The 27,512-nt window shown below is 35.0% G+C and overlaps 1 protein-coding gene across 4 annotated transcripts; it reads left to right on the top strand.

The window, feature by feature from the left end:
• The first annotated feature begins 1,593 nt into the window (after nt 1-1,593).
• Nucleotides 1,594-27,512, top strand: POLI (DNA polymerase iota). 4 transcript variants are annotated; one of them, XM_057527061.1, is made up of 10 exons: nt 1,594-1,693; nt 3,161-3,283; nt 5,298-5,462; nt 9,308-9,460; nt 11,653-11,889; nt 12,698-12,876; nt 13,705-13,793; nt 16,069-16,199; nt 21,125-21,330; nt 23,291-27,512. In XM_057527061.1, the coding sequence occupies exons 1-10, from the start codon at nt 1,654-1,656 to the stop codon at nt 24,110-24,112; spliced, it is 2,145 nt and encodes a 714-aa protein (XP_057383044.1). In that variant the 5' UTR covers nt 1,594-1,653; the 3' UTR covers nt 24,113-27,512. The 4 variants fall into 4 exon arrangements, with proteins under 4 accessions (XP_057383044.1, XP_057383043.1, XP_057383042.1 ...); XM_057527060.1 differs by having other exon boundaries at nt 1,594-1,732; XM_057527059.1 differs by lacking the exon at nt 1,594-1,693 and adding an exon at nt 1,753-2,041.

Below are 27,512 nucleotides of genomic sequence, written 5' to 3'. Positions count from 1 at the left end.
TACTAAGAATTTCAAGACAGCAACAGGAGAACATTAAATCAAGTGAGGGGCCCTTCTAAGTGCGGAACTCTGTGTTATTTCATAGGTTGTACACTCACAAAGCCAGCCTGGCTCGCTCCCCTATGGTTGCAAGGTTCCATTTGTCTGTTCTTCTATTAAATTTAAAGTCACTCTTCAGTTTGACAATTGACAGGGAAATAAATTCAACTAAAGAGGGCTTTATTATGTGTGTTGTTTTTCAATGCTGGTTCACTTTTAGTCAAGCTGTTGAATGTTAGTGACCCTAGGGCTCTTATAAAGGAACTGTTTTAACCTGCCATAGTACTTCCCTGGTTTGTATCATTCTCAACATGGAGGAATTGAAACAAAATACCTTAGCTGTCTACAAGTAATTGGACCCTTGATGATAGCCAAAGAGGCACTTAATTCAAAAGTACTTTATCTAGACTTATCAAATAGCAATCGCAAAGAAGGCAGGATAGCTTTAAATTGGTGTCTTAGATCCCATACTGGAGACTCTGAAGGAACTGGTCCAGATGTCTAAGTGTAAAGTACCCAAAGAGGAAGAAGACCTGGTCTCCAAACCACCGAGCCCCAGCTCTGCCTCTCATTCCTTCTTTATGGATGCATCAGCATGTCCTTTAATGGGTTTCTCAAAGTTTTCACAACCTATTTATGAAAGAATCCTGTAAAAAAATCAAAATAATTGTGTGAATATATATATATATATTCATTCACACACACGCGCACAGTAATTTCCAAATTTTCTCTGTTGGAAGAAACACACACACACAGAGGCACAAAAGGCATCTCAACAGAAAGCAAAGAGAATGAACATTTATTGAGCACCTTCTAACCTTCCATGTCCCAGGTGTTTTATATTCATTGGAATATTAAAGCGTATGTTAGTTTTCATTCGTTCATTTAATCCCAATACACTCAAGACCTTTTTTTTTTTTTTTTTAAACAGTGGAGAAACAGGCCCAGAGCAGTTATTTAACCTGCCCAAAGTCACAGTTAGCAAGTTGGAGGGTCTGGATTGAGAACTTTACCCGACTCCAAAGCTCATGTATCAAAATCCTATTCAGTTTAAATGATTAAAAATTCAGGGGTCCAATCTGTCACAGTATCTTTGAATCAAACACCAAACAAACAAAATGCAAACTTTAACATACTTGCTAATCATATTAGTTTACATGGTCGCCCTGCTGTCACCATAATTTCCATCCTTTCCCCCAACTCCATCAGCATAAATCATTCAGCATCTAAGGGTTAGCAATTCTGCTAACAGTTGATCAGGAGAACAGGCTGGCTTCTAAGTAAAGATAAACAGTTAAAATTTGTGGTGTGGGACTCACTCCGAAGACCTTAAGAAAAAAATGAGCTGTGTGGTACGACAATCTCTCATTCACGGCTGGGCGGGAGGGAACCCCCGCACGCTGGTCTGGAGGATTCCCAGCCGGCGAGTCCTCCGGAGCAGCCCGCGGGTCGGCGCAGACCGCGCAGGCGCCAGCCCGGAGCGGCTTCCCTGGAGACCGGGCGGAAGCGGTCGGAAGCTGCCCTGCGGTTGGCCGCTGGGGCGGGACGCAGAAGCAGGGGGTGGAGCCCGAGGAGGAAGGCGACCGCGACGAGGAAGAGGACGCGGCTCGGGTCATGGAGCGGGCCGAGGCGGGGGCAGCCGGCAGCTCGCCGGGTGCGCTGGGGTCTGAGGAGCCCGGCGGCCTCCCTTGGTGTAAATGAGCAGCGCGGGGCGGGCGGACTTCCGGGGCAGTGGCGGCGGCCGTTGGGGTGCGACCGTCCGCCCGGCTCGGCTCCTTTCGTCTTCCCGGCTCCGCTGAGAGAGCTGCCCTTCGCTGCCCGGTGTTTTGAGGCCAAGATCCCGAGAGGGAATTTTTTTTGCCCAGTAGCAGTAGGGTGGGCGCGTCAGTTGGTTAATCGAGGGTGCATTTGTAATCCGTCAAAACAGCCCAGTGAAAGCGGAAGAGTCCCCGGCTGCCTAAAGGTTGCAGAAGCGGGGGAACTTGTCGTCCGTTTGGCAAAGGTTGGGGCCCGGGCTCAGCCCAGACGGGAAGAGACGGCTCAGCTCGGAACCGGGGACGAGGCACGTCTGCAGTGGCCGCCTCTCCGGTGACCCACTTCCAGCCTCTGGACCCTACTTTGCACCGCGCCACCCCCCGGGCCTGGGGCCAAGGCTCTCCTTCCCTGCCTCCTAGACCCCCGCCCCCCTTCTTAAAAACTTAAATTTTGGAATGATTTTAGATTTACAGAGATGCACAGATAGCTTTTCCTAACTTTAATATCTTACGTCACCATGATACATTTGTCAAAACTAAGAAAGTAACATTGGCATACTATTAATGAAAGGACAGGCTTTATTCAGATTTTGCCAGTTTTTTTCCACTTAATTTTTTTCTGTTCCGGGCTCCAAACCAGAAAACCACATTGCATTTAGCCTGCCTTGTTTTTAACTGGTGTTAAGAGCTGGAATCTCCTCTGTCTTATCCCTCTGCCCCTTCCCTCAAGACATGAGCTACTTTTTAAAATCCAGGAAATATTTACTCTGCCTTTCAATTTAGCAAGTATTTATTGGTAGTCTGTTATATGCCAGGCTCTGTTTTAGGTATTGGGTATTCAGCATTGAACCAGCTAATCTTGATCTCATATGGGAGCTAAATGTAGTCCATTGGGACCCATAGGTTCTGTCTTGTGCTGCTTTGTATTTCAGATTATTTTTTTAATTTAAGGACATGCCACTTAGAATACTTTTTAAGTTGGTTGAAAGGTCAGTGTTTAAACTTTTCTGCCCCTTTCAACTTACTCTAAATTTTCCCATAAACTTCCAAGTCCTAGGATTACCTCTTGCAATCTTCCATTATTGATAAATTCTTTTCCTTAAATTTATTACTATCCTGAGAAAAATATAGTATACAAAGAAATAGTAACTAAACAGGACTGAAGACTCTACTGTGGGTGGAGCTTCTCTCATGTCTTTGTAATTTTTAGATGCTTTGACACATGTGATAAATCCAGGAAAAAAAACTTGAAAAAATCACTCTGCATTCTTCTTTCTCAGTTGCCATGTTTTAAGGGGCTGGCAGTTGCTCGGAGACGATAAGCAGCCTGAATGTATTTTTATATTCCTTTGCATATTGTGCCGCAGTCCATGATCAAGTGGTGCCAGAAGGAAGTTCTTCCTCTAGAGTCATAGTACACGTGGATCTGGATTGCTTTTACGCACAAGTAGAAATGATCTCAAATCCAGAGCTGAAGGGCAAACCTTTAGGTAATTCTGGAGTTTGATACTGTTTTCTTTGTATAATAGTATTCGTTATTTATTACGTTTATTACGTTATGATTTATTAACCATATTAATACATGTTGGAAGCAGTTCTGTGATGCTTTATAGATAGTAATCTTTGCTTCACCACAGGTGTAAACTTCATAAGCCTCGTTTAATCAATGGTGAATGTGACACAAGTAGAATAGTTAACCAAACGGATGAACAGAGAGACCATGATACGCTTTTAGTCTTTTTCTCAGTGTTTGAAATTTTACAACCATCTCGTCTCAAGAACAATCTCTTTTATTAATTTTAATGGAAGTTGTCATTTATTCTCCCACTTTTGAAATTAACTCTTGAATTGTGTAACATTCGACAAAATAGTTGGATTTTGCACAGAACCCAAAATGTTAAGGCATACAGTACAAGTTTTCCATAAAATCATAAGTATCTTTTAAAATAAAAGGCAAAGAGAAATTTTACATTGGGGATTTAGTTACTATTATGTTGGCTTTTTTTAAAAAAACTTTCTTTTTTTACTATATCTTAAATTGGAAAAGTAATTTAAATTTCTAAAAACTTCTTTTATGCATGTAGTAAGGATTTATCTTTTAGTAAAATCATAAAGAGCAATTTTGGTTCACCTGCTGCTTCCCTCTGGTGTCTATTTTGGTTTTGCTAAGTCCCCAATTCAACTCAGCCTAGTTGATTTACTAAGGAACAGAGGGATGACTGATGACTAGTTTTTGGTATGCCAAGGTCAGTCTAGGATCTTTAAAATTAAGTCTGTCAAGGAGTTAGGATTAGGGGACCTCAATTTTCTTCTGAAGGCATTTCTAACTAGTAGCATGGTAACAAGATGTTCTGTAAGTAATGATTAGTAAAAAGGTATTGTGTAATGAAGATGCAGGAATGAATGATTACCAGGAAGTGAGGGATATAATGCTGAAAGTTTCTAGGAGAAAGCATCATAGTCTTTCATTTATACTCAGCAAATACATGACTACTTAACTTGGGCTGGTGACATAATGGTGAGTCCATTAATCCTGCATTAAAAGACTTCTTTTTTAGTTAAGGAAGTTACTAATCTGATTTTTTACATAGTTCACTGGTGAATCATAAATTATTACTTTTGACCCAGTGATTCTATTTTTGGGCATAATCTGATATATCAAAAATGTATGAAATAATGTTTCTTTGCCTTGTTTATAGTATGAAGATTTTAGAAACAAAATGTCTTACATTAGGGGAATGGACATAACCTTTTTTTCCCCATCTACATATTTGTGTTTTACATATTTTAGATGAACGTTACTTCAGTAGTGGTAAACAAGTAGTCAACTTGTGTAAAGAGAAAGGCAAATAATTTTAGCAATTTTAAGCTACCGGAAAACTAGAATTTCTAAACAGTCTGTAGATGATCATAACTTAATCATTTTGATAAGGAGGGGGCTCATAATGCCACCTCTCTGTCTATAATCTTTTCTGCAGATTACTATGAAGAACAGTTCAATAATTAGAACACTGATTGGGGGAGATCCCTAGTAATTGCTGTAGGTTGGCACTTGTAACAGAACATTGCTTTATATTCATTGGAAAGTTACTCAGAAGACAAGTTAGGTTTTCTAGCAGCAACCGGTAGTTAATTGTACTCAGTTATTTTCATCTGCTTTATTTTTTGATAAAACATGGCCTAGAGTTATATATAAAGTTATATAGAGCTAATTCAATATAACTTAATTTGGTTTCGTATTGTTTGAAAAAAATCCTCAGATGATTTTATTTGTATCTTTTTGCAGAAGACTTCATAGAATTGCTGGTTTGTGGAAATTTTTGTTAAATTGTACTTCATAGAACTTTGATGAATGGAGGCTGTATTTTTTAACTGAGAGCTTTTTATTCTTATCAAAACAGATGGTATTACAACTTACAATTATAATATGGAATAAGTAAAATATATTTTAATTTTAATTTTTAATCCTGCTCAATTTTCTCATAAAATACTTATTTCTTATAGGGGTTCAGCAGAAATATTTGGTGGTTACCTGCAACTATGAAGCTAGGAAACTTGGAGTTAAGAAACTTATGAATGTCAGAGATGCAAAAGAAAAGTGTCCACAACTAGTATTAGTTAACGGAGAAGACTTGACTCGTTACAGAGAGATGTCATATAAGGTTACAGGTACAGATTATGGGCAATATACTTTCAGCATTAATTTTTCTATAGGATGCCTGTTAACTACATGAATCTTTCAATAAATGTAAAATGCATAAGTCAGTTTCCTTTTATTTTGGGGCTTTCCCATTTTAAAAAAATTTATATGAGAATGACTTAATATATTATGAGTAATGGTGACAAAAATGTATAGTTGGAAGGAATTTGAACTCTGTCATGCTGATGTTTACATAAATATGAGAAAATGTAAAAAAAATTTTAAAGTGAGAAAATGGGAGACAATAAACCAAAAAGAACCAGATATTTTTAATTATAAATTTAAATGCCAAGTTTAAATGAACTATGAAGAAATATGCTGTACTCTAATGCACTAATGGTAGTTGAGAGAGGCTTCTGTAATGTTTGATTAACATAATTAAAAACCAATTTGTTAGGAAGTATTAGCAAAGATTAGTATATTTTTTTCTTTGATTTTATGTATATATTAAATATTTCAGTGTAGATAAACTCCCCCTTACTAAGGTTTGGGTTTGAATCTTAGTGTTTCAGTAAATTACAGGAAAAATGAAACCATATGTTGTACTGGCATATGGCAAATATATATAGTTTTAAAATGTGTAAGGATCAGCTTTTTATTTATCTTGTTTGCTATTGTTTTTGTTTACTTGTTCTTTGGTTATTTGTAGCAGTTTTCAGATGAAAGCATTAAATATAATATCCAAGACCTCTTAAGAAGAAAAAGAAACTTAAGAAAAGTGGACAAAGGATATGAATAGGCAATTAACAAAAAGAGCAAATTCAACAATGTGGAAAAAGAATGCTCAAATTCATTAGTACTAAAAATAAGAATGTGAGAAAAAGTAGAAACAAAGTATTACAGCCTTTTCAAGAAAGCAATCTAGAAACATTTTTTGAAATTAAAGATACCTATTATGTTCTTTAACCCAATAATATCACTGCTGGGGATTTATCTAATAGAACTAAAATAATGTATATGTACAAGAATGTCTCTTGTAGCATGGTTCATAATTGCTAAAAATATGGAATGAAAACAATTGCTCATCAGGATGAGAATGGCTAAATAAACTAAGACTTCTCTATTATAGAATATTATATGGCCATTAAAAAGAATGCTTTGTGCTGTACTGTTTGACTCATAGAGATATGCCTTGTTGAGTAAAAGGCAAGATGCAAAAACCAGTATCAGGTTTTTCCATATGTGTAAAACAATGACCCAAACCCCTTCCGCCACATGTGTGTATATGTCTATGTGTGAATAGACAATGTGCACAATTATGTGTGTGTATCTGAATACTCAGAAGTTAATTTTTACTGTACATAGAAGAGATGATATAATACAGACAGTGTGCATCTTGCCTTTGTTCTTGGTGATATTTCATCTCATTCATATAGCTCTTCCTCATTCTTTTTAATGCCTGCACAGTATTCTGTTGTATTTTGTCCCAAACTTATTTAACCATTCCTTTACTGACACGAAGACAGTATGTCCCACTTTATGCCCATTGTCCCTATGTAATTATTAATAGCACCTCCTTTTATTCAAAAGATATCTTGTAAATTATGTGGTTTCCCTGATAGTGAGGGATTATTTCTCTGTTACCAACTTTTTGCTCTTCCAAATATATGCTTCAGTAGACATTTTCATACAGAAATTTTCACATACTTTCATGAAGATATCCTTAAAGTAAGTTCCTAAAGTTTAATTGCTAGGTCAAAGATAATTTGCATTAGAAATTTTGAATACTGCTATATGTTGCACTTGAGGTTGTCCCAACATATTGCTAGTATGTATGACAGTATTAGATATTCATAAAGATTTTGCCTATAGGTAGAAAAAATAGTAAATCATTGTTTTGATTTGCATTTCTCTATAAGTAAGTGTGAGCATTTTTTCATGTATTTTTGGTCATTTATATATGTTTTCTGTGAATGGCCTTTTCACTTGGGCCCGTTTTTATTTAGATTGCTCCTGTCTTTTCTGATTAGTTTGTGTCATTGTTTGGGGAAGTTAAGGAAATTAACCCTTTGATGGCCATGTGTTATAAATGTATTTCCAATTTGTGTTTCATCTTTTTTACTTTTCCAATTTGTGTTTTGGCTGACATTATGGTGTCAGACTTATCAGTCTTTCTCTTATGATTTCTGTGCCACTGCAGCTCTTCACAGTGAAAATATCACTGGAAATTCAATGAGTAAATCTCAGTTTTTATGCTGATTCTTTATAAGTTTTATAAAGTAGTATCTTGAAAGAATTAATAATGCACTAATATAGTAACAATAAATATTCTAAGCATGATTTATGCATCGATAGAATGTTATTTTGTTAATTTTTTTCATGGTATTTTCTGAGTTGAAATAGGAACATAGCCTAATAGTCCTATACTGAATTTATTTCAGACCTATTTATGATGTATAACCTTATTGTTTATTTCATATTTTTATTCTGCAGTATTACATTTTTGTCTAGCTTTTTCTCTAATTATAACTCCTCTCTTTGGCCTTTTGTAATCATATGTTTAATAAATGCCTTTTGTTTATGGAGTTGACAAGTTGACAGCAAAAACGAGGTTAACTTCAGGAATGGATAAGTGATTTATTCCTATGACCTAGTAATAGAACCAATATAATCAATCAATATTCAGCGATCCACCAGCTTTGTGCATGATTCTGTACTTAACTTGCTTTTCTCCTTAGCACTTAACTTGTTCTTTGTTTTTTATATAGTATTGTTTTGATAAACTTTTATTTTCTATCTGTTACTGCTGGATATCAGGTATATACTTTTGGGGAAGAAAAGCAGAAATTGATGAGGGAAATTCAAAAGAATCCTTTTATATGGTCAGACACATTGTCAGGTTTTCCTCAGAGTAGATATATGGTTTTCTCTAGGTAGGTTGAAAGTGATTTTTGGTGGTCACCAGATCACACTGTTATCTTTATTAATTGTTTTCTCCTGCTGTTATCAGTGTTGGCGTCAATAAAACAGAGCTTTCATATTATAGGACTTTAAGAACCTATGCATTTTTATATAATAAGAGGCTAATAATTTGTTTTCTGCCATCTAGCTGGTGTCATAGGTGATTCAGAGAGAAGTGAAAATTCTTCTTAATGATTTCAAATTATTAGTTTTAATCCTAAAAATGAGAATCGATAAGTCTTTTTGAACTTATTTCAAATCTTGGTTCAGCTCAATTTAGTAAACATTTGAGTTATGGACTAGGCATTGTGCTAGAGGCTGGACATTCAAATACATGTAAGTCATGGTCCATCTCTGCCCTTAAGGAATGTGCTGGAGGGTAACTAATCAAAAAATATTGCATTGTAGTATATTTTGAAAATTAAGTAACTTTTCTCTGTAGATTAGTATTAACTGGAAATTTAAAATTTTATTTTGTTTTGCCTTTTAAAAATTCTTACGAAAAACATAGCTAGAATATATTATTACTTGTTTTTACTTCTCTAAGCAGACTGTAATTTATTCTTTGACCTACTGCTTCAAGATCATAATTAACTATAAGCATTGATAATTAATGCACTGCAGATAGAGAAATTATAGGTATAGGAGATTGAGAAACTTATTGCTATGAGTATCTGCCCAGGAAATGTTATTTTTGGACTTATTTTGTTGGAAAATATTGCCTTTACTCAGAATGTGGTACAGAAAAAAAAAATCCCAGTTAACTGAGGACTTTATTAAAGATATTATGGGACTGTGAATATATGTAAAACCTTTAACAACATATTTTGTTATTTTTTTAAGCATAAAAGAGTTAAATCTATTCTAGTTATAACTTCAGTTACATCTGTGCTCCAATGTTATTTTAATTTAGAGTTGTTGGAAGAATTTAGTCCAATTGTTGAGAGACTCGGGTTTGATGAAAATTTTGTGGATCTAACAGAAATGGTTGAGAAGAGACTAGAGCAGCTTCAAAGTGATGAACACTCAGCACTGACTGTGTCGGGTCATGTATACGATAATCAGCGTAAGTGGGTTCTTATTCATTCTATTTAGTAACTAAAAGTATCTACATTTCTTAATGTTCAGTCAGTTCAGAGAGTCGATTATGTCTTTCTGAAAGTATTCTGGCTTTTGTTGGATATATTAGCCATATTTCAACAGTCTAAGATGATTAAAATCAGCTATTGCTATTCCATATTAAATAGGCAGAAAATGGTATTTTGATGACATGTAGCTCAGTGCTTTGTGCACTTTTCATTTCTCTGACACAGTCTTGTATTACAGTTTTTATTTTATTTTTTTATTTTTTGGCTACGTTGCATCTTCGTTGCTGTGCACAGGCTTTCTCTAGTTGTGGTGAGTGGGGCTACTCTTTGTTGCGGTGCGCGGGCTTCTCATTGCTTCTCTTTGTTGCGGTGCGTGGGATATCTCTTGTTGCGGAGCACGGGCTCTAGGTGCACAGGCTTCAGTAGTTGTGGCACGCGGGCTCAGTAGTTGTGGCTTGCGGGCTCTAGAGTGCAGGCTCAGTAGTTGTGGCGCACGGGCTTAGTTGCTCTGTGGCCTGTGGGATCTTCCCGGACCGGGGATCGAACCCGTGTTCCCTGCATTGGCAGGCGGATTCTTAACCACTGCGCCACTAGGGAAGTCCCTGTGTTATCGTTTTTAAAGAGGATGACTCTTTAGGTCATCCTTAAGTTACAGGAGTTGGCTTTTTAGAGTAATTTTTGATTTTGTTAAAACCATTTTTAAGCAAAATGTTATAGGTAGACTAAATTTGCCTTTGCTGCCTCTTTGCTTGCTCACTTCTATTCTCCCAAGGCACTAAGACCCTCCCAAGTTAGCCCTTGTGGAAGCTTGTCCAGGCCTACCTGCCATCTTCTGCAAGCTCATATTTAATCAGTTCAAATAATCTTTGCCAACTCTTAGCAAGAAAACAGAATGGTTCCTCTCCTTCGCGTATTAAAGTATGAATGACTGATGGTATTTCCAGGGGTATTTGCATTTGAAAATAAGCTGCAATCAACCCTACTGAATATCTAATTAGGCTTTCAAACATCTTGTGACTGCTGGTGACTTCCAAATCATACCATGTAGAAGGCAAGCTACTCTGCTTTTCTCTAAGACTTGTCCTGACATACTTGCTCATAGGTCTCAGCCAGCATGTGCTTTCTCTTATCCCCCTTTTTTGAGAGCTGGTGGATCAGTCTCCAGTCATTATCCACCTCCCGGATATTAAAGAAGAAAAGAAGTAGAGCTGCCATTCTGTCTTAGAAGAAGATATGAAGCTTTCATGTGTCTTTTGTACCTGTGCTCTTTTGTCACTTTCAAGGTCTGGGTAGCAAGAAGGTTCCAAATGTGTTTCTGTGTAATTTTTAAAGCAAACTTAGATTCTGTTTGTTAGAACATATTACAGAGAGCTAGGTCTTATATCCTAAAATATCTAATTCTTCATGAATTCTTCTTTCTCCTCCACGTAAGATTGTGTTAAAAATTTTTTTTAAACCTACAAAAAAGTTGACAGAATGATACAATGAGAACAGTCGTTATGCCCTTCCTTGTAGATACTCCCATTGTTATCATTTTGCCACATTTGCTTTATCTTGCTGTTTATTGATTGGTTGATAGGTTGTTGAGCCACTATTACAGACATCATAACACTTGAAATGTAAATACTCCTGAGATTAAGGACTGTCTCATATAACTCTAATGTCATTTTCACACCTAAGAAAATTTGTTTCTGTATAATTTCCCTATACTTTTAATAAAAGATCTCTTAAACTATAAACAAATCCAAAATTGTTTTTAATAGCACATACCACTAGTGTGTAAAGTTTAGATTCAGATCTTTAAAGCTGTAATGTTAGCTTTATCATTAATGTCACACTTTTACTTTTATGCTTACTTCCAGATAAACATGAGTAAAAGTTCTACTAATGTCTGTCGGAATTTTTTATGAGAGATCAGTTTTTGTAATCTGTTAATCATTCAACACTCCCAGTATGCATTTGCTATCACAGGCCTTGGAATTCACTTGTGGTAGTTACTTTACAGAATTCCTGTGAAGGACAAGAGAGATTAGTTAAGTGTGTAGCAGTATGGTGGTGGGGAAGGGGGGTTGGATATAGATTAAGCCCTTTATGTTTTTAAAACTCATTTGTTAAAAAGAAAATTAAAATGTGTGATGGTGACTTTTAACAACATTGGCTGTTTTTATAGCTATAAACCTGCATGACATCTTGCACATCAGACTACTTATTGGATCTCAGATTGCAGCTGAGATGCGGGAAGCCATGTATAATCAGTTGGGTCTCACAGGCTGTGCTGGAGTGGCTTCTAATAAACTATTGGCAAAATTAGTGTCTGGCATCTTTAAACCAAATCAGCAAACACTCTTACTACCTGAAAGTTCTCAAGATCTCATTCATAGTTTGAACCACATAAAGGAAATGCCTGGTAAGACAAATATATTTGAAAAATATATATTGGTTTTATTGTATTTCTTTAAGTTTAAAAATTACAGCTACGGGTAATTAATTCTTAGAACCTGTGTACTTGGCTCTTGGTGAAAACCAAAAAACCTGATGTTTTCTGGAGGGAATCTATATTAGGAATCTATATTTATGAAAGTATTTTCCTAGTTCTACCTACTTTTGTATAGTTTGAATATGATCATGAAAGTTATAACCTGGAAACGTATGGTCCTTTATCACAGCATTAATTTTTTTCCTGTGCTAAAGTATGACTGAGTTTTGGTGCAAGAACTTTGTCATAGGAGTTTCGCTAATGAGAAGATTTGTTCGCTTTCTGGCTCGAAGTTGTATTTGGGATGGTTACTACCTCCAGATATAAATGTGTGGTATTGTGTATAGAAATCAATCAGGTTAGCTAATAATTAGCAAATGGTAATGAATTTTAATTGCTGTAGTGACAGTCTTTCTTTACATGAATAATAACTATGATTCTTCAGTACTTCCACATTGTTATGTAACAGGTGGTAAAAATTTCATTTTATCAATATCAAGACAGCATTTATTGGTTGTCTCCTTATTCATTATATTATACTATGGTTGTTAGGTTTTCGAGGTGGTTCATAACTCAGAGGCCTTGAGCAGAACAATAACCTAATTTTTAATAAAGTTTGAGCTTAACAAAATACCAATTATGGTATCAAAACTTGTGGTTGATATCTTTATAATATTTTAATTAGCTAATTTTAAAGAGAAAAACTATTGTAACACCGTATGCATTTCTTTTTGCTTAGGTATTGGCTATAAAACTACCAAACGTCTGGAAGCACTGGGTATCAGTAGTGTGCGTGATCTTCAAACCTTTTCATCCAAAATATTAGAAAAGGAATTAGGAATTTCAGTTGCTCAGCGTATCCAGAAGCTCAGTTTTGGAGAGGATAACTCTCCTGTGACACCCTCAGGACCACCTCAGGTACGTGACGATGATGTTTATTTTAATTGAATACTGGTTGTCACATTATTTGAGATAAAGATTCCTAGTTTTACTACTTTGTTCTTACTATTTTAATTTGCGTTTTAGGTTAGTACATGATCCCTTTCCTATGAGAAGGCTATTTATTATAGTAGATTAATAAATATTCTTAAATTGAATCTAAGAATTAGTATTTAAGTCTCAAGTTAGCCACTTTGATTGAATACTACTTAATTTTAATAGCCTATATTGTATACAGGAGGCAAAATATTATAATTTTTAAAAATCTTGTTTTCAGAGTAGTCTAATGGTTTAGGAGATGGAGAAAGGTATAATCAACCAGATAACATTGATTAATTTTTTTCCTGAGGGATAATAATATATACATTATCCCATTTAATCTTCACAATGAATCTTCCCGGTAGGTAGTGCTATTGTTTGTTCATACCTTTTACCCCTCCCTTACTCCCTCTTCCTCCCATTATTTTTTTAAGATGAAGATACTGTACTTTAGAAAGGTTAAATAACTTGCCCAAGGTTAAACTCAGATTCAAGTCCTAGGAGATTAAGAGCCTCACTGTAATCGTACAGTAAAGCTTGGCATTGGTACTAGAGCTTTGTAATTTTCTTGACTTCCAGTGCACTTTCTAGTGGAGTACAATAACTTGCAGATAAAAAGATTTAATGTAAAAGTGAACTAAATGGCTCAAACTAAGTACTTGAGGTAAGTTAGTAAAGAATGTGTTGAATATTTATTTGACATATACACTGATAATTGGATATGTTTATTTGGGTTTATATTAATCCTTATTTGTGCTTCTTTGGTAGTCCTTTAGTGAGGAAGATTCATTTAAATGTTCATCAGAAGTTGAAGCTAAAAATAAGATTGAAGAACTACTTGCTAGTCTTTTGAACAGGTGATTTTTCCATTTTGCCATATCATCTTATAGATTCTGTGTCTGGTACATGGAAAGAATACTTGATGTTCTATCTTGGAACTTACCAATTAACTGGAGACTAAACATGCAAAGATAGATCATTATAAAGTAACATGTTTGTAACTAAATTTAATTTACCTACTTCCATTGGTCTTAATTTTAGTAACATTATGGTTTACTGTGGATCTTAAGCTGCTGATCATTAACCTAAGGGAGTTTTATGCGTATCTCTAGAATCGCTGCACCTATAAACTTTGTGATGATTGAGGATAGGAAATTGATGGAGAAAGCAGAAGAACCCTTTTATCTCCTGTGCCTCAGACCATGTGAAAGAAAATGGAGTCAGATGAAGGAATAGCTTAATGTGATTATGTGTGAGCAGTGAGTGATTGTGGTTATGTGCAGGGTTACTGGCCTATAAATACATGAAGACTGTCAATTGGGATTATGAGTATACAAATAGCATTGCATAAACTGAACAAGACATTTAGTTTTCTGATGCTCCTTTGCCATCATATATCTATTTCTCAATACTCCATTTCTTTTCCTCCCATTTCTTTGATTTCTCAAAGTGGGGTGTCAGGGGTCTAACAGTTTTGGGTAGGTGTGCTTCTGTAATGATGCTAGGATGGTTAATGTGACTAGAGAAGATGGTTTTTGGATGGCTGTAACTCTCAGAAAACTGATAAAGTGAAATTTCCTTCAACTTTGCTGTCACATGCATTGAAATCCCATGTCTTGAGCAGGGCCGTGCCGCTCATCATTTGCTGCACGCAGCTGGCTGGCTATATGACCCAGCTGCAGTGATATGACTCAGGCTGAGCCTGTGAGTATGCTAGTGAAACTGGGTTATCTGCTTTGTTTCAGCTAAGTATAAGACTACTGTGAAATGCCTGGTCACTGGAAAAAGTTGTTCAAATAGAGAAACCACAAGAAGTATACGTTTTATAGGTTCTCTTATTTGAAGCATCAACCCAGAAATGAGTCTAGATGCTCTAAACCTGTGAAATAACTATTAACCATTTCTCTTTGTCTCTGCTTGGCATTCCCTTTTCTACATAGTGGCCCCTTATATCAGTGACTGAGTTGTATAATGCCGTCTAAGTAACTGGCAAAAAAAATAATTGCGTGTGTGTGAATGTTCTCAAGCATATGATGATTAATACTATAGATATGTAAGAGGTATAAAATCATACATCTAGGCACTGGTCCATTAATCCATTCTCTAGACACTGGTCTTAAGATTGCTTAGAGTATAACCTTTTTCTAGTATGTCTTAATTAGTTATAGGAACCAAATTACACTCTTTGAGTTGCATATTAACTTAATAGAACTGGAAGATATTTAAACTAGTAACATGTTTACAGGAACCATTTAAGATATTATCTTAAAGCAGCAATCAAGAAGTTTTGTGATAAAGCAATAAGAAAAAAATTGTTTACTACAAAAATCCAAATTTTCTAATTCAAAATCAATTTGAGTATGTTTAATAATACTTATATTTTATGTTTGTGACGCATATAGAAAGGAAAATGTTATTCTTTGATGACATTTATTTTCTCTAGTAATTAGATTTTCTGCTTTATAAGCGGATTTTCCATGTCATTAAAAGTTTTGTTTTCAACACTAAAACCAAGATTATTTGGATGGAACACTTTTTAAGATGCATGGACAAGTACTTACCTTCCTAAATATAGTGTATAATTAATCTTTCACATTATTTCTCTAATGCCATATAATGGTGATATTACTGACTCCCTTGGATCTATTTGAGGAATGCTTTTTGACAGAAATAATCTCATTAAAATTTTTTTTCTTTTTGTAATCTTATTTTTTTTATGTGTGTAAAAAAATTGTCATTTTTTATATATTTGCTTCTGTCAGTAAATGATTCTCTGTTTCTTAAATTTCCTGCTGATTTTAATATGCTGCTTTTAGTTATGTTTTGGATTTGGATTGTAAAATGGCTTGTTATTATTATATCTTATCTCTGTTCTTTTTCTGATAGCACTCAATTCTGCATGAGACCTGAGAGCCTTATTTAAGTTTCAGAGCTTTATTATGTAGACTTTGTGAAGTTTGCTTGAACTATTCAGGGACCTTTATTGCCTACTGCCTAATTATCAACTGTATTTATAATTGTTACAGTTACTAAATCTGGCACATTTAGGTAAATGAGGTATATTGGACCATTAAAAAAACTTTAGATAATACTTTTTCTAATTCCTTGCTTCCTCTTTCTCTTTATTTTTAGAGTCTGCCAAGATGGAAGGAAGCCACATACAATAAGATTAATAATCCGTCGGTATTCATCTGAGAAGCACTATAACCGTGAGAGTCGTCAGTGCCCAATTCCATCCCACATAATTCAGAAGTTAGGGATAGGTAATGGACTAATTTTCTGATAATTTAATTGGCAGGTCGAACTCTTAAAAAAACAAACTTTGAGTTAGAAATATGATCCAAAGATGGGTAGTCTTCACAGGGAGTTAGTGAACTATTAAATACTTTTATTCTATATGAAATTTTCACTAGAAAACTTTGTTACAGTTTTTTAATAGATATTAAAAGTAAAGACTCAGGAATGCTCCCCAACTCCAGAGAAAACAAAACTATGGTAATTAATTACATAGCATGAGATAACTTCTTTATGGGCATTTAGATTGTTTCCAGTTTTTGACTGTTACAAAAAATGGTGCTGTGAACATTTGTGTGCAAATCATTGGGCAAATATATGCTTTTGTTCATCTTGGGTAGATTACAAGGAGTGGAATTCCTGGGTTGTATGGTAAAGTTGAACTCTAAACTGACAAATTTTTTTCCAAAGTGAGTATAACAATGTAGATTTTCACCAACAAAGTATAGAGGGTTCCAGTTTTTTCATATTCTCATTGACATTTAGTACTGTCATTTTCTTTTATTATACTCATTCTCATGACTGTGTAATGGTATTTCATTGTTTTGGTTTTTTCTTCTTATATGGGTAATACTTTTGATATCATCTAAAATTTCCTGGCCTAACCTAAAGGTCATAGATATTTCCTCTTATGTTTTCTTTCAGAAATTTTATAGTTTTAAGATTTATACTTAGATCCACTTTGAATTAATTTTTATGTGTTGTGTAAAGTAAGAGTCTTAGTTCCTTCTTTTCCCTGTGGGTATCCAGTTGTTCCACAGAATTTGTTGAAAAGAATGTTCTTTCCCCTTTGAATTGCCATAGCACCTTTGTCAAAAACTAATTGACCATAAATGTAAGGGTTTATTTTTGACCTTCTTATTCCATTGATCTATATGTTTATCCTTATACCAGTTCTACCCTGCCTTGATACTTTGTTGTAAGTTTTGAAATTAGGTAGTGTAAGTTCTCTAGCTTTGTTCTTTTATGGATAAGAATTTGATTTCTTTATTTGCTATAAGTTTATTCTGATTTTCTGTTCATTTTGAGTCAGTTTTGGTCATTTGTATCTTCTAGGAATGTATGCATTTCATCCAAGTTGTCTAATTTGTTGTCATGAAGTTGTTAATATTCCCTTATAATCCTAATTTTTGTAGGGTCTATAGTGATGTCCTCTCTTTCATTCTTGATTTTGGTAATTTGTGTTTTCTTTTTTTTTTTTCCCTTGGTCATTCTAGCAAAGGTTTATCAGTTTTGTTAATCTTTTCCAAGATTCAACTTTTGGTGTCATTGATTTCTCAATTGTCTTTCTACTTTCTATTTCATTTATTTCTGCTCTGATCTTTGTTATTTCCTTCTTTCTGCTTGCTTTAGGTTTAATTTGCCTTTCCACTCCTGGTTTCTTAAGATGGAAGCTTACATTATTTATTTTATACTTACTTTCTTTTCTAGTAATTCAAGTTTAAAGTTATACATTTCCTTCTAAGCAGTGCTTTAGCTGCATTCCATAAATTTTGTTGTGTTTCTTTTTCATTACGGCTAAAATAGTTCTAATATCCATTGTGATTTCCTCCTTGGCCCTTAAACTTATTTAGAAATTTGCTGTTTAATTTCCAAATATTTGATTATTTTTCAAATTTCTTTTTGTTGCTGATTTCCATTTTGATTTTAGTTGATCAGAGAACATACTTAAAGTAACTTCAGTCCTTTTACATATATTGTGCCTTATTTTGTTGCCTAGCATATGGTCTATCCTGGAGAATGTTCCATTTGCATTTGAAAAGAAGAGTTGAGCAACACTATCAAACCATTCTACTTAACTAAAATTTATGGACTACTTCTCCAAAATAGCATTTTTGAATGACAGTTTGTCTGGATATATAATCCTTTACTGGTTTCTTTCTGTACTTTGAATATAGTATTCCATTGCTTTCTGGTTTTCATTATTTTTGATGAAGAGGCAGCTGTTAATAGTTTAATCAGGAGAGATTCCTGTTAATAGTTCCAATCAAGAGAGAATAACCACACAGAAATTTGAACAGGGAAAGTTTCAAAGAATTACTAAATTATGATAGGGGAGTGACTATAAAGATATAAAGATACTCTAAGAGGTCCCTGAGGGCTGAGGAAAAGTATCCAAGGAAGGGCAAACTTGGAAAAGAGAGTCCTCTTACCCCTCAAGGAGAAGGTATGGTTGCAGAACACTGAATGGTAGAGAAATCCTTTGAGTTACCTGGCCCAGAGCTGGTCCATAGTTATTGGGCAAAGAGAATACCACCCTCTGATCTGCAGATGAGCTGAGGCTGATTGGTGGGTGCACAGGGGGTGTTGGGATGTTGGGAGTTTGCTCACTGGCAGGGCAGCGCACGAGCTGGGGTACGCAGGTGTCCATGTTGGGAGGGCTTCTGTTAACGATCCTCCAGGATGTGGGCAAGCTGAGACTGGTAGGTGTTTGTGCTGAAGGAATCTTCATTCTCCTGCTAGTGCAAAGGTGGAGGGTATGGTGCTGCATAGGAAGAGCTGGAGGAAACAACCCTCTGTGGCATACGCAAGTCAAGCCTATTAGGTGGGTATGCAGGAAGAGTCAGGCTTCTGTTTATGGCACAGGCCTGGTATGTGCAGTGTTTGAGTTGCTAGTGCCATGGTAACATGGTCACTAGGCTTGGACTGGGGCTGGAGGTTGCTGAGGGACTGAGCGTTCCACACACATGTGGTCTGGCGAGCACTATTGGATATTTCCACACATATGTACCGCACACAGACCATGTTACGGGAGCAAGAAAAGGTAAATGACAGTACATCGGAACCAGGAAGAGAAACACCCTGTCTCCTTTAATGGTCCTCCAGTTCTCTCTACTGACAAAACTTAACAGTTGAGTTCAATGTAAAAAAAATTTTAGAGTCCAATGCATTATCACACAGCAGTTACTGAAGGGTGATTTGTAGCTGAGAGGCAATAAATTGTTACCAGGCACAGTTGTATTGTTGTTCTCCTTTATGTGATGAGTTATTTACCTCTCTGTCTTTTTCAGCAGTTTGACTATGGTATATCTAAGTGGTGTGTGTGTGTGTGTGTGTGTGTGTGTGTGTGTGTGTGTGTGTGTGTGTGTGTGTGTGTTTATCCTACTTGGGATTTATTGAGATTCTTAATTCTGTAGACTAAATTTTTAAATGAAATATGGGGAGTTTGGGGCTCTTATTTCTTCAAATATTCTTTCTTTCCTTCTTTTTCTTTCCTTCTGGGACTCTCATTGCACATATGATGGTATGCTTGATAATAATGTCCTATAGGTGTGTGCGATTCTATTCATTTTTCTTCAGACTTTTTTCTTCTTTATCAGATTAGATCATTTCTTTTGAGCTGTATTCAAGTTCTCTGATTCATCTGTCACCTCAAAACTGTTGCTACACATCTAGTGATTTTGTTGTTGTTGTTTTGGTTACTATACTTTATAACTCTGGAATTTTCATTTGTTTTGTTTTGTTTGTATGTTTGATTCTGTTTCTTTATTGAGACTCCCTCTTTTTTGGTAGTGGTTATCATATCTTACTTTAATTCCTTAAAATGATTTTCTTTAATTCTTTGAAAATATCTATAATAACAACTTTGAAGTCTTTGCTAAATTGAACTTAAAGTCAGTTTCTATTGACTGCTTTTTCTGCCTGAGTATGAATCACATTCTTGTTTCCTTTGTATGTATTGTAATATTTTGTTGAAAATTGGACTAGGTAATGTATTCTAGAAACTCTGGATTTGGATTTTTTTTCCCTGTGGGCTTTTTTTTCCTTTTCTTTCTTTGTAACCTGTCTGGACTTAAGCTGCAAAATCTACCTTCCCTGTGATGTGTTGCCCCTGATCTCTCTGCTTAACTTTTTTTCTTTTTTTTAATTTAAATTTAAATTTTTAATTTTGTCTTCTTAGGAGGTTACCCTGTGTCTGCATAGTTTGGTGGTTAGACAATAATTGGTCAAAGGTTTGCTCAAATACTACAGCCTGGAAGGCTTTCATTTTCTGTCAACAAACAAGTGCTTGGGTTGGAGAACACTTTCAAAATTTAGGCCTTTTTCAAGTCTGCCTTGGCTTTTATTTTCGGCTAGTCCCTCTTGCATCTCCCCTGGTATGCTTGTTGCCATTCTGGTGAGAGACATGTGGAAAGCTTGGCTCCTCTCTGTGTGCAGCTCTCAGTCAGCTGGGGTTGTGAGGAGAGCTTATCCAGTCCCTCTGTGTTTCTCTCATTTCCAGATCTCCGGGTTAAATTTATGGCTGGTCCACTGATCTTTCACTCATCCCAACCACAGTTGCAACCCCAGGCTTAAGAGCTATGTGATTTCCTTTGTTTCCTACCAAGTTAGTTCATTTTTGTGGCAACACTGCTGGGTGTGGGCTTTTGCCCTCTACCTCAAATCAGGTCAGTCCTTTCTGGCAGCAAACCTTCCGGCTTTCACAGCCAGCCTCATCCTGGTAAAACTACTATACAAACTGTACTGTGTAAATGGGGATACAAGCAACTCCAACCAATAAGGCTGCTGTCCCCACTTTATTACCTAAATTTAGCAGCTTTTCATAAATCAGTGCTTCTCACTTTATTTGCCTTTGGTTCATTCCAGAATCTCAGAATGATTATTTTTGACCATTTTGTTCAGTTTTATTTTAATTTTATGGGGAGATTTTCTGACCTCATCATTCTCCCATAACTAAAAGTTCCATATTTCAAATCTTCTGAAAACCTTAACTCATTTGGCAGTTGGTGTTAGTGTTGAGATGTCCCAGTTCAGTAAATAATGTCAAGATGTCCCAATGATATCTATTTAGGATTTTAACTTCTTAATCTAAGCAATATAAATTAGATTAAGCTCTTAATATTAATTATGATATAATGTGTTTAGATATTGTCTTCTTAAACATTTTATTTAGGAAATTATGATGTGATGACCCCAATGGTTGATGTACTTATGAAACTTTTTCGAAATATGGTGAATGTGAAGATGCCATTTCATCTTACCCTTTTAAGTGTGTGCTTCTGCAACCTTAAAGCCCTAAATACTGCTAAGAAAGGGACTATTGATTATTATTTAACACCATCATTATCAACAACTTCACGCTCTGGCAAGCACAGTTTTGTAAGTACGCTGTTACTGGATTTGTATGGTTAAATTAGAGAGATAAATTTGTGTTTAACTGATATAATTTAGAGATTCTTTTGGGTGATATGATTTGAATGACTTACTTGTAATAGTGCCTTTCATATTATGGTTTCTAGCCTTAAGTATATTGTACTGTGATCTAAGAATAAAACATAAACATCGCTGGATAAAAGAGAAAACCTTGATAGAGGTTCTCTGTTTTGGAACTGTTAAAACATTTTATAACAGTATATAGGAATATGATGATTAGCTCATATGAAAATATTTTCAAATACTGGAAATCTAATCTTGTCAATTTATACATAAGCTACCAGCAACAGCCCCCCCCCAAATGTCTCTGTTCAAATATTTAAATTTTCTTGGTTTTGAAATTACATAAAATTCTGTTAGCAATATTGATAGAATATGACTCCTCATTTTACAATTGTAGAAATTAAGAGTGTGGCAATAGAGAGGCAGAGGCTAGTCATATTTTCACATGACTAAAAGAAAATGCAAACTTCTGTTTACCAAATGCTTTAAAAAATAATCATCTTTTACTAAATTGTTTATGCCTACAATTAACTCTTAATTTTATTTTATTTATTTATCTATAAATTTTATTTATTATTTATTTTTGGCTGCATTGGGTCTTCATTGCTCCGCGCGGACTTTCTCTAGTTGTAGCAAGCGGGGGCTACTCTTCGTTGCGGTGCGTGGGCTTCTCATTGCAGTGGCTCCTCTTGTTGCAGAGCACGGACTCTAGGTGCGTGGGCTTCAGTAGTTGTGGCACATGGGCTCAGTAGTTGTGGCTCATGGGCTCTAGAGTGCAGGCTCAGTAGTTGTGGCACATGGGCTTAGTTGCTCCGCTGCAGTGGGATCTTCCTGGACCAGGGATCGAACCCATGTCCCCTGCATTGGCAGGCAGATTCTTAACCACTGTGCCACCAGGGAAGTCCAACTCTTAATTTTAAATGTTTTTATTATTTTCTTTAGTTTTATTGTTTAATCAGTCATTATAATTTTAGTAATATTTTCATTTACATTTAAGCTTATAATGAGAACAGAATAGTGTTATGGAAATACTGAATTAGTGCCCTTCAAATTACTTTTTTTCAGTGACCCTTTTTATTCTGTTTATTAACTGACATTTAAAAAGATGTTTACTTTTTACTTTTTAATTAGTCTGTAGAATGAGAATTAAAGGTTTTTCATTCACAGTAGTATTAGAGAGGCAAACATAAGTGAAAGTACCTTGTACATGTCTGGCTCACAGTTCGTGCTCAATAAAAACAATGACCCAAATCTCTTCTTTTACTTTTTGGAAGTTACTAATGTGTTGATGTTTCCTGAATTATATTTGACTATCTGTACATTTTTATGGTGCTTGAACTAGAGGGAAAATTAGGCAAATTAAAATAGAAGGTGTTTTAAAATTTTTATTTCATGTAAATATAGAATAATGCTACATATTAATAATGATACTGGGTTTTTACCATAGAAGTATTTTTTTTTCTTTCTGTTAAATGTTACACTTCAAAATAGGGAATTTTAGAAAACCAGCCCTTGATGCTATCTGTGCATATACATATATTTTAGATACCCTTGGTATCATTTTATTTTTATAGGCCACCAGTCTTTTTATTCACAGAATTGGAAGTTTGAATACATGATTGTTTAGGTCCTTTCCAGGTTTCCAGTACATACCTACCTTCTGACTCAGTGCTATCTAGGAAGGAAGCCATCTTCCTGGCATAGTGAGTAAAGATCCACACAGTTGTGTGACTAATTGTGGTGGATTGATCATTTCTAGTTGTTTGGAACTGGCCAAAAGGATTGAAGTTACAGAGTAGGATAGAAACATGTTGGTCAGATAATAGCTACAATCACACTTCAGCAGCATGAATGTTTAAAAGATATCAGTTATCTAAATTTTTCTGTTATCCTTGTATTCTAGAAAATGAAAGACACTCATATGGAGGATTTTTCTAAAGACAAGGAAACAAATTGTGATTTTCTACCAACTGGAAGAATTGAAAGTACAAGAACTGGGGAGTCTCCACCAGATACTACAAGTTTTTCTAAAGAAAAAGACAGTAACGAATTTCCACTCTCCTCACTTCCTGAGGGTATTGACCAAGAGGTCTTTAAGCAACTTCCAGTAGATATTCAAGAAGAAATCCTTTCTGGAAAATCTAGAGAAAAAGTTCAAGGGAAAGGAAGTTTGAGTTGTCCATTACATGCTTCTAGAGGAGTATTATCTTTCTTTTCTACAAAACAAATGCAAGATGGTTCCTTAAATCCTAGGGATCATTTATCCAATACCAAACAGATATCCTCTGTATCTCCCTGTGAACCAGGAACATCAGGCTTAAATAGCAGTAGTTCCTCTTATGTGTCTAACCAAAAGGATTATTCACATTATATAGACAGTAGCTTAAAAGATGAACTAATGAGTCAAGGACCTAAAGAGTCTCAAGGATTCCACTTTTCAAAAACAGACCCTGCTGTATCTGTTTTCCATTCATTTCCAAATTTGCAGAGTGAGCAACTTTTCTCCAAAACCTGCACTACAGACAGCCATAAACAACCGATGGCAACAGTCTTTATTCATGAAGGACTTACAGAAAATAGAGAGCAAGATTCTACCGAAGAGAAAGTTACTTTTCCTTCTGACATTGATCCTGAAGTTTTCTATGAACTACCAGAAGAGGTACAAAAAGAACTGTTGGCTGATTGGAAGAGAACAGGATCAGATTTCCACACTGTACATAAATAAGCATGCTCAGAAAAAAGGGAAAGACCATTGTTCTCAGATTAACAGTTTATTAAGCTCTTCTAAATTAAACACTAATACTTTCAATAATGTAGAAACACAACATAAAATGTTCCGGATAAAGCAAACAAAGTTATGGGAAGTAAATTCTGGCACAAAGCATAAAAATATTCATAACAGAAATAATGTAACATATTACCTTCCTCTTATTTCTAAAGCTATTTTATATTGCTTTTCAATAAAAAGAATATCATGGTCAGCATTAGTACATTTTCCATTCATTGTGGAAACATTGGGAGGAAGATATATATGACTGTATATAAAAAATAGAGTGGCCAAATCATTGGTATGCTGTACCAAAAAGCAGGTTTTTTCTATGCATTATGGAGTTGCTCAAGAAATTCACCTCATTAGGAAATAGCTATAAGAAATTCTATTGCCAACTAACCTGCTAAAAATGTATATGTCTTTGACTGAAGTACTATGTACCATTCGATAAGTTGATTTAAAAACAATACCAAAGCAGTGTATATTCAATTAATGGTTCTTTGTATACCTAGAACCTACCACAATGCCTGGCATACAGAGGGTGCTCAGTAAGTATTGAATGAATGAGTTGTGTGGCAGAGGCCCAGCGGGGAATTGGGCTGGGGAGTGTATTTGTTGTAAAGAACTAGAAGGAACTCTCCATACAAGTTGATTAAGGGAAGGATGACACTAGAAATCCAAAGTGATAGGTCTTTAAGAATGTCAGATAATGGAAGAAGTCCATTTCCTCTGGCCAGTCTGTAGGGTCTAAAAACAATGGATTAGGTGTGTTTTAATCTTCTCTACAATTTTGTAGATGAAGATTTGGAGATGAGATTAAGGATATCATACCCACAACAAATAAACACAGTGACTAAATTGATAGGTATCCTATTTCTCCCATTGTTGTTGCGTTCCCCTTTTGCCTTCCAGATTAAGAATCAGATATAAGCTTGTGGACATTTTATAATTTGCAAGACATAGGGGATGTTTCTAGAAGACACCAAAGTGTGGGTCAGCACTGGTTTGGAGGAGGTCTGTTCTCAAGTTTATATCCTTTCCAGATATAAGAAAGAAAGGATGATAAAAATAAAGTGTACAAACATGAATAAAAGTTGTTTAAAAATATTTTCTTCCTGGTGAGGACTTTTAATTAGTTTTAGATTTCTTGACATCTGAAAATTCCCTAACTATCAAGGATTTTTAACAGGGAGTTTGGGGTTATCAAAAATAATAACTTGGATCAAGAATGTCAGAAATTATTTACCATGCAAATATTTAGTGCTTAGGATCAAAGACTATAGAATTTTCTACATGCAGTATTCTGGTAAGGTAGTTAAAATTCATGGAGGAGTATATTACTTTTTTAGATAATACATTTTTACGAAGTTTCTAATAATCCTTGTAATTTTTTCAGCCAGAAATCATTGGACAACTGGAAAGTTAGAAGAAAAAAAAAGGTTAAGAAAAGTAAAGTAAACAGTTTGGGACAGTTTAAAAAGAGAAAATAAAGTAGTAAAAAGTACACTTTCTTAAGTGAGAATGCAAGGGGTATATCACCGCTCTGCTATTTATTTATTCTGTGGCCTTAAGTTGGTCTTTCAACATCTTTGTGCCTCAGCATCTGACTTTTTAGGTTACCTTTTTATCTCTATCTACTCTTAATAAAATAATCTCTTTTTTCTTTGGTGTTCTACAGGTTTACTGTAATGTTTGGAGATGTGAATTTCTTTTTATTTATTCTTGGTGTATGCTGGCTTTCTGTATCTTTCAATTCATTTTAGTTCTGTTAAATTTTTAGCCACTCTTCAAATATTGCTTCTCTATTCTTCTAGGACTGTGATTGCACAAATAATGGACTTTCTTACTCTATCATGTCCTTTAATCTTTCATATTTTTCATCATCTTGTTTATCTGTGCTGCATTTTGGTTAATTTCATCAGCTCTGTGTCTTATTTAGTAATTCATTTTTCAGCAATGTCTGATCGATTTAAAAACACTAATGATGGTTTTAATGTCAATAATTATATTCTTTATTTTATTCTTTTTCTAATCTTCCTGTTTATTCATTATAGTCTCTTGTAAGTCCATTTCTAATTTTAAAATTTTCATAAATATTTCATATTCTATTTCTGATCATTTCAGTATTTTAAGTCTTATAAGTCTAAATTTTTGTGTGTACCATTGTGTACTAAATATTGTTGTGTGCTATTTTGGCTTGTTTTCTTTAGTGTGTGACTAAGCTAAATCTGTGGGAAAACAAAGGACCTAAATTGTGTATGCTTCCCTTCAGATGTGATTTTGCATTTGCTTCCAGTGAGGCAGTACCAAACCCATTGGCACCACTGTAGCCCCGGCAAGGTTCCTGACTGAATGCAGTTTGTCTTTGTCTTATTTTCAGCACCCAGACAAGTTTGTTTCTTGCCTGATACTTCCTGCTCCTTTCCTGCTTTTGTTTCAGCTCAATTTTTTTTCCCCCTGTGTGAGTGTAGAGGGATGGAACCTGGAAATTTCTCTTATATAGCACAACCCAGCAATGAATTAAATCGTTTGTTTTCTTCAGAAGCTCGTGTTTTGTATTGGGAGAACACTTAAGAGTATCTGTCCCACCATAGTGCAGAAGTGCAAGTCTGTTTGGATTTACTTTTTCCATCTTATTTTGTGCTTTCTATTTTTTTCTTTTTCTATGCTATGCTTCTTTCCCATCCTTATCCCTTTCCTGTCTTCCTTTTGGATTGGTAGAATTTTCTGTTTTCCTTCTACTGATTTGAAATTTAAACATTCTAAGTTTTTGATTATCCTTAAAAATTTAACATACTTAACATCTAAAAATTGTATATATCTGTACCCTCTTTCCAAACGACACAAAGATGTTAAAATATATTAATTTTAACCAAATTCCTCTAGTTCTTTATATAACCTCCAAATTGGATATTGTTAGTATTTTATATAGTTAATGTTTGGGTGTGCTCACATGTTTATCTTGGGGGGGGGGCTCACCTTTTTTTCTTGTATTGCAGATGTTTCTTCAAAGTAGAATTATTTTTACTTTCTGAAATTACGTCTTCAGAACTGTGGATTTAGAATTGACTTCTCTTGGGTTGTTTTAAAATATATTTACTTTTATCTTTGGAGCTCTGCAGTTTTTACTATATGTCAAAATATATATTTATTTTTATCATGCTTGGGATTTGGGTGCTTTCTGAATCTGCAGATTTGTGTCTTTCATCGAATCTGGATTAATATCAATATTTTAAAATTTCTATTGTGAAATATGTGTACAGAAAAGTACATAAATGAATGGACATGTTAATGGGTAATCATAAGTAAAAACTATGTAACTATCCAGGTCAAGAAATAAAATATATCAAGGGAT

Source organism: Balaenoptera acutorostrata, chromosome 13, assembly GCF_949987535.1.
Source record: "Balaenoptera acutorostrata chromosome 13, mBalAcu1.1, whole genome shotgun sequence".
Taxonomy (NCBI): Eukaryota; Metazoa; Chordata; class Mammalia; order Artiodactyla; family Balaenopteridae; genus Balaenoptera; species Balaenoptera acutorostrata.
Note: the sequence above shows the minus strand (reverse complement) of the source record. Positions and strands in the feature narration are given on the sequence as shown.

Coding starts and splice junctions, on each gene's coding strand:
- POLI (XM_057527060.1), top strand. CDS start 1,654: ATGGAGCGGGCCGAGGCGGGGGCAGCCGGCAGCTCGCCGGGTGCGCTG. Junction 1,733..3,160: donor GCCCGGCGGCCTCCCTTGGT/GTAAATGAGCAG, acceptor ATTGTGCCGCAG/TCCATGATCAAGTGGTGCCA. Junction 5,463..9,307: donor GATGTCATATAAGGTTACAG/GTACAGATTATG, acceptor ATTTTAATTTAG/AGTTGTTGGAAGAATTTAGT.